General features: G+C 59.5%; 1 protein-coding gene across 1 annotated transcript; it reads right to left on the bottom strand.

The window, feature by feature from the left end:
* Positions 1-1,396: 1,396 nt before the first annotated feature.
* On the bottom strand, positions 1,397-6,956 carry EPHX3 (epoxide hydrolase 3). The gene is made up of 7 exons (XM_029216758.1): positions 5,968-6,956; positions 5,706-5,791; positions 5,178-5,335; positions 4,946-5,074; positions 3,930-4,033; positions 3,716-3,852; positions 1,397-3,622 (listed from the first exon to the last, which is right to left on the bottom strand). Exons 1-7 carry the CDS (start codon positions 6,208-6,210, stop codon positions 3,397-3,399), a joined length of 1,083 nt encoding a protein of 360 aa, XP_029072591.1. The 5' UTR covers positions 6,211-6,956; the 3' UTR covers positions 1,397-3,396.
* Positions 6,957-7,434: the final 478 nt, after the last annotated feature.

Genomic DNA, 7,434 nt, shown 5'->3' with positions numbered 1-7,434 from the left:
CTGTATACGGTCCCTGAAGCAAACCTGCCTCAAATTGTCCCATTTGAATGTGCCAGTTGTTCCCTCCAGGATCCTGACTGGGGTCCCCACTCTTCCCTCCCATCCCTGCTTAACCACATTCAGAGCATCCAAGCCCTCTGTCCTCAGCCCCCACTCTCAGGTTTCCTCCCTCATGATCTGCATGGCTCAATCCTCTCAATCTCTCAGCAGCTTTTGACACCATGGGCTATACCCCTCCTCCTGACCTCCCCCCCCACTGCTGAGGCATCATGCTTACCTGCTTCCCCTCCTACCTCTTTGGTTTCTCTCCTCTGCCTGTCCCTTAGATGTTGGGGGCCTCCAGGGCTCAGTCTCCAGTCTTGTTCTCCACTTTCTTCTGGGGAGACTTCATTCTCTCTCCCAGCTTCAGTGCCCTTCTACCCCACGGTACATGGATGCTTGCTCGGTCATCTTTGTCTTTAACCCATTAAAGACAAAGGTGCTTCTAGGTCCCTGCCTCAGGGGTCCAGCCCCCTCAGGCTGAACATGCCCCAAACCTGCTTCTGGCTTTCCCTGCATATCTGCTCCTCCCCCAAGTGCCTGGACTTAGACCTCGTCCTCTACTGCCTGGACCATGCCCATCCTCCTTCCAGGCCTCCCCACCTTCAATCTTCCGTCCCTGGTCCTGCCCCCTCACCAACCCCGAAGTAATATTCCAGACACACAGATCTGTCCGGGACCCTCCCCTGCGGTCCCCACCACACTGGGAGCAAGCTCCTGGCCTGGCATTCGAAGCCCTTTGTAATCCCATGTCTTCCTATCCCAAACATTCCTCCCAGTCTCACAGAAATGCTAAATCACCCGTGCATGGGAGGCTTCTGTGGATTGGAGCACATTCTTGCAGGAGTCAGCTCTAAGGCCTTCCCTGCCCTCCTCTAGGTAGGTGCCCCACCCCTCACCCCCCGGCCCGCATTCCACTCAGGCCTGACCACCTAGGGCTGGGAGAGTCTGCCCGGCTTTGTCTCCCCCATCCCTCCTCTGGTGCGGGGCCACGGATTACAGCTGGTAGCGAGGACAGGTAAATGAGTGGGTGAGCGGATGAATGAATGATGAGTGAGTAAAGGATGTAAGGTGATCTGGAGGCGGGACCTCAGAGAAGGGAGAGGGAGAGGGAGAGGGAGAGGCTGAGCCTGGAAGGGGCCTCAGACAGAGTCCAAACCCTCCGGGGTCCAGCTCCCTCATGAAGTGATGAGGTCTCTGAGCCCCTGGCTCTAAGAAAGACGCTCCCGGATTGGCTCAGGCTGGGAGAGGCGGGTTTCGGCCGAGCCACTAGTCGCTATTGGCTCACTTTCCAGGACTCTGCCCAATCAACGCGATCGCTTTTCTCCCCTCCCCACCACACCGCCTTTCTCCCGCCTGCAGCAGCGGAGGAGGAAGACGGCGCCTTCTCGTTACCCTGGCAACCGTCAGCGGACCCTGTCACCCCGGCAACTGTCCGAGGCCTCCCGTCAGCCCTCTCCTGGGCCTCTTCGGTCACCCAGACAACTGCTACCCATTCCGGTTAACCATCAGCCCTTTCCCCGTCACCCTGGCAACGGTCACCAGACCCACCGCCCCCCCTGGACACACGGTCCTCATCCTGCACGCAGGCCTCCTCGCCCCAAACCTTCGCCCCAAGCTGAGGTCCCGGGTTCCCTCCTCCTCTCGCCCATCTCCCCGGCCCCAGAGGGGCACCGCTCCCACCCTGGCGGGGGGCGGGATGGGTAGGGCCCTGGGGGTCCCGGCTCTTGTCGGGGCTGTTGGACCGTCCGGTCCTGAAGCTGTGCGCAGCCCTGAGCCTGTCTCCTCACTCTCGCTCTTGCGTGGGACTGTTCAGCCGCTACAAGGAGCTTCTCAAAATGCAAACCATGTCCCTCCCCTGCTGAAAACCCTTCCTGGCTTCCCTTGAGAATCAAATCCAAACTCTTCGAAGCCCCTGGCGGTCTGGCTGTGGCCTCTTCTTCCACACGCCTCCCCCTCTCGCTCTGCTGCAGCAGGCACTAATCTCCACGCTGTTAACTCCAGTAGCCCAAGCTTATTCCAGCCTCTGACCTTCCTATTTACTGCTTCCCACTCCCTGAAAGGTCTGCACCCCAGGTAGGGAAGTCTTTCCTGAGCCCTGTCACACACCTGCATAGCTCTCTCTGCCTCTTCTCAGTTAATTCCAGAATGGGGGCTGTGTCCTTGTTCGCACCCTATCCCTAGGGCCTAGAACAGCTCCTGACACATACGATGAGTGAAAGGGTGTTACGTTGGGGACAAGGGAGGACAGAGCGGGTGACCAGCAGGCAGGCTTTGGCCAGGCAGGCCCATCCCAGAGATAAGAGAATGTATTTCTGAGGTCTGCTGGGTCCCCAGACTGATTTATCACGCTGCTGCAAGTCATGACAGTGTTCCCAGAGGCCAGGAAAACGCTAGGGAGATAGAAGTTACTGCTATGACCAGCCTGGGGCTGGGTGGTTCACCTTCAGCTTGTATGGCCCTCACTTGGAGGCTGGAGCCAGGAGTCCCCAGAAAGAATCAGCAGCAACTATGGTTAATTTGGAACAGAAGATTCCGGGAACTGGAGAGACAGGCCTCAGACCCCAGATGGCTATTCAGGGAGCTGGTCCCTTCCTGTGCTGAGTCCAGAATCTCACATATCCTAACAGAGCCAAGAGCTGTTTTTCCAGGGATCTTTCCCAGGCAGTGGCGAGAGAACTTGACCTCATAAGGCCTGGAGTCATGACCAGGAGGGAGATCATGGGAGCTGCCCAGGGCCTGGCTGGAGAGGAGTCTGGACATCCACCTGCCTGCCCATGATGGTCCTCCCTTGGTGAGGTGTCAGGAGCCAGCCCCCTACTCTTAAGCTAGGAATACCCTCATCAGCACTGTCCAATAGAACTTTCTACTCTGATTCAATTCAACCCTTGAAATATGGCTAGTGTGACTGAGGAACTGAATTTTTCATCGTATTTAATTTTAATTAATTGGCATTTAAATTGACATAACCAGTCGTGGCTACCAGTACTATATTGGACAGAGCAGTATTTAGCTGAAGACTCAGACTGGAGGTGGAAGCCAGGTCAGAGTTCATGGTCTATGCAACTCTGGGCACTGCCTTTGGTGAGAAGAGTGGGGCCTCATGGAGGGGAGAGATGGGACACTCAGCATCCGGCTCCACAGAGAGGCGTACCTGGTTCCTGGGGTCAAAGTGCTTGCTCACACATGCATACACTCATGACTGTGCGTGAGCATATGGGGATGGTGCGCCTGAGGGCACCCACAGATGCACTTGTGTGCAATCTAGGAGCTCCACACCTGTGTGCATCAGAAGTTCACCCGTGTAAATACACTGTGAGAACGCCCGGGTGCATGCAAGCCAGTGAGCGAGCGCCGCTAGTCCAGCAGGTCTTGCAAGAAGGCCCACATGTACTGGTGCATTTCCTCAGGGTTGCTCTGGGGGATCCAGTGCCCCACGCCTGGCAGGATGTGGGCTTCCAGCCGGCCTGGCACAAAACGGCTGCTGATGGCCCCCACCAGCCCCTGCTCAAAATAGGGGTCCTTCTCCCCCCACAGCAGCAGGGTGGGTGTGGCCAGCTCCTGGGGCTCCAGGGGGAAGGTCCTGTGATCAAGACAGACAGACAGGCAGAAAGACGACTGCCCCCACCCGCACCCCCAGAACTCTCCTGAGCTTCTGCCCTGGGTCTGGCCTTACCTGAAGAGGTTTCGGTAGTAGTTGAGGGGCCCAGTGAGGCCACCAGGCTGTGAGAAGCCATAAAGGAAACCCTCGAGCTCGTTGGGGGTCAAATGTGGGATGCCCCTCTTGTGGTGGGTGAGGGTGGTCTTCAGGATCTGAGCACACAGCAGGACGCTGCCTTCAGTCCCACCCACGACCCTCCACCCAGCCCTGGGCCTTCACCCTACTGCACCTGGAAGTCAGACATGGACAGCAACTTCTCGGGAAGCCAGGGAAGCTGGAACAGGAACATGTAGTTGGAACGGAAGAACTGGCCCATGTGGTGCAAAGAGTAGTCTGGGGGGAGGGGAAGGCAGGCATGAGGCCTGGCTCTCGGGTGGCCCCACACCTCTGCACTCTACCCATACCCAGGTCATGCACACAGATATGCCAACACTCAGGAATGCCACTGCTACTGGCCTGAGCCTGTGAGGACACTGGACGCTCCTCTTGGCCCAGGCACCAGCTTGCCTCTCTGACAAGTGGTCACTGTACCCACAGAATGGGGGCACTTTCCTCCACAGCTCCCGGGAGCCCCCACAGCCACTGGCATGCTTCCCCCGCCCAGGCCTGGATGCATTTCCCCTGCTTCATTCAGCAAACACTTATTGAGCACCTACTGTGTACCAGGCCCTGTTCTAGACTCTGGAGACACAGCAGTGAATGGAAGAGACAAAACTCCCTTGCCCTCAGGAAGCTGGAGACGGAGACAGAAAAGAACACCACCAAAAAAAAAAAAAGAAAGAAAAAGAAAGAAAGAGAAAGAGAGATCATACAGCTATGACTACAACTCTGGGAATTCAAATCAGGTGATGTGATGGACAGTGGGTAGCCAGAGGTGGCATCTCATGCTATTGTAGTTGCTTAGCTATCTATGTCTTTCCTGCCAGAAGAAAGCAAATTAACTTCTCTCTCCTCTGCTTCCCCATCTGGACCATGAGGATAATAACACTTTCATAGCTCAGGATGCTTGTGTAGGTTACTCTATGCAGGCTCCTTGTCAAAGCAACTGTAACCTGTAAGTGCTCACAAAACTATGAGCACTGTATTGTCACTGATTGTAGATTGGGAGCACCACGAGGGAAGAGACCCAGGTTCACCGCTGTGTCCCCAGCCCCTGCAGTGTTGACTGGTGGACAAAGAAGTGCCGGCACAGACACACACCCCTTCACACAGGCACATCCCAGCATCCCGGACTCCCCTACACACCTTGGTACACCGACATGGGGGCAGCGCTGACCACTGCCATCCGCTCCACCAGGGATGGGTAGTAGATGGAGAAATTCCAGGCTAGGAGTGCACCCCAGTCATGGGCCACAAGGATGCACTTGGAATAACCTGGGGGGGGGGGGGGGGCAGGGGAACTAGTGTAAGTGAGATGCCAGGAAGAGGTGAGGCAGGGGTGATGGACACCAGGGCTGGGATGGGGGCACATCCCCACCCAGGCCCAGAATGACATCCTGGATGTCTGCCATCAGCAGGTCGATGGTGTAACAGTCTACGTCCCTTGGTGCATCAGAGGAGCCGTATCCCCGCAGGTCCACAGCCACCACATGGAAGCGGCTCTGGAACTCCCGGAGCTGGTAGCGCCAGGAGAACCTGCCAGGCGGTCCAGGGAGGGAGGTTGAGTCAAGGTCCCCAGAATACACCTCTGCCCTACGCCCAGCAGGGGCCCTGGGCCACCCCACCTTCCTGCCCTGAACTTCCCAGAAGGGAACCGCAGCAGGTGGGCTGCGCCATGGATCCAGGGCAGCCTCAACATGGATACTTCTTCATCCCATCCCTTCAGGGCCTCCTGTCCCCACCTGTCTTCATGTAGACCCCTGTCCCCGAGCGCCCTATCTAGACCCTATATACTTTGCACCCCCAGTCTGCCCAGCCCTTGTCCCTGCCTCCTTGGTGCCCTGGTGGTCCGGGCTTCACCTCCCCCTAGCCCTGTGGGTCCCTGGTCTCTGGGCCTCAGACATACCAGTTCTCCGGGAAGCCATGCAGAAACAGCATGAGAGGCCCGTTGCCCTGTCCAGCGGAGACATAGTGCAGACGCAGGCCCGAACTCTGGGGGAAGGCACAGTCTGAGACTTGGGAATCTCCTCCTCCCCGGGCTTGAACACCCCTCTTCCCCCAGGCCACGTGCGCACCAAGACTTGTATTCAACCGTTTGCCACCCCCGCACCGTCCCCACAACAGGCTCTTCGATCCTCGAAACCCCGGTGGCGCCCCCGCATGCTCACCCTGAGAGTCAGGAAGCAGTGCTCGCCCAGCGTGGGGTCGCTCAAGCAGGCGGGTGGGGTACGCCGGGGGCGCCCGCAGCAGCCGCGTCGGGGCTGGCACAGCACGTGCGTGAGGGCGATGCAGCCATAGACAGCTGCGGCCACCAGCGCCGCCGAGAACACGAGGCTCCACATGAAGGCACGAAGCAGCTTCAGAGTGAGGCGCGACGGCGCCAGCAGCGCCGTCACCACCAGCTCGGGCATGTCGTCGCGTCCTGGGACGACCGCGATGCCGTCTGGGGTGTATGGGCGGGGGACGCGGGCAGCAGCAGCGAGGCGGGATCCGGGCTGGGGACCCCGCCGCCTTTGGTCTGGGGCTCCCCGGTGCTGTCGGGGTTTGAGGAACACACCGAGAGAAGAGGCGGGCGGCTCAGACCGAAACCGCCACCGCGAATGACTCACCTAAGGGCTAGGTAAACACCCAGGCGCGACAGTGACAGGGAGCAAGGCTTGAGGTGCGGGGGTGGAGCCTGCGAGGACCAGGATCGTGTGGTTGGGGTGGAGCCTTGGGGAGAAGGGATGCTAGGGGCTAGGGCTGTGGGCGGGACCTAGAAAGGCTTGGGCGGGACTTAAGAAACGGACGGGGCCTGGTAGGACTCCCGAGTTGGGTGTGTGGGTGGGGTCTAAAGTCCAGAGGGAGCTCAGGTCCTGCAAGAACGGGAGACAGGGGGCGCAGTGGGTGAAATGGGCGGAGCCTAGAGCAAAGGGGCGGGGCAATGCAGGGTAGGTACGGCCTACCAGCTGGAAAGGTGGGCCCAACTAGGCCTAGGAGCGTGGTATGGGTTAGGGGCGTGGCTTAGGAGGGTGGGAAAGAGGGTGGAGCCTAGAGAAGGCGGGCCTAACGTTGGGCGAAGAAGGCCCGAGGCTGGGCCTGGATGACTCGGGTGCGAGAGCTGGACCATTGAGCCGCCAGTCGGCCTGGGTACGGGCCAATGAGACGGAGGGGCGGAGTCAGAACTAATATGGCGGGTCAGGTGGGCCCGGAAGCGGAAGGGGGGGGACAGGCAGTGCCGTGCCTGGGGTTAGGAGGGAGGCGCGGGCGGTCGCCGCGGCCCAAGGAAGCCTCGGGAGCCCCTGTCGCCAGCCCCCCTCTGGTGGCTCCCCGCCCTGGAGCGCGCGACCCTCCCCTCGGTCTGGCTTCGAGAGACCTGGCAGCACCTTCACCAGGCCCTGGTTCCAACGGTGGTCCAGCTGCCTCTACCTCACGCTGGCCTCCAGTTGGTCCAGCGGACGCGTCGGCCCGCCCCTGCACAGCTGTGATTGGACAATGGCGGTCATTGATGTGCAGGCGACAGGTCCCGCCCGGGACCCAATCCGCAGTTGGTGAGGTCGAGGCTCAGCCAATGGCGACCAAAGAAGGCGGGGAGACCAACCCCTAGAGGGCAGGGCCCGCCCCGGCCGCCGGAGAACGGGGCTGGTCGCATCACT

The sequence above is a fragment of the Monodon monoceros genome, unplaced genomic scaffold, assembly GCF_005190385.1.
Source record: "Monodon monoceros isolate NGI ecotype Baffin Bay Population unplaced genomic scaffold, NGI_Narwhal_1 Super_Scaffold_12, whole genome shotgun sequence".
NCBI classification, from domain to species: Eukaryota; Metazoa; Chordata; class Mammalia; order Artiodactyla; family Monodontidae; genus Monodon; species Monodon monoceros.
The sequence above is the reverse complement of the archived record's forward strand: the minus strand, read 5'-3'. Positions and strand labels throughout refer to the sequence as shown.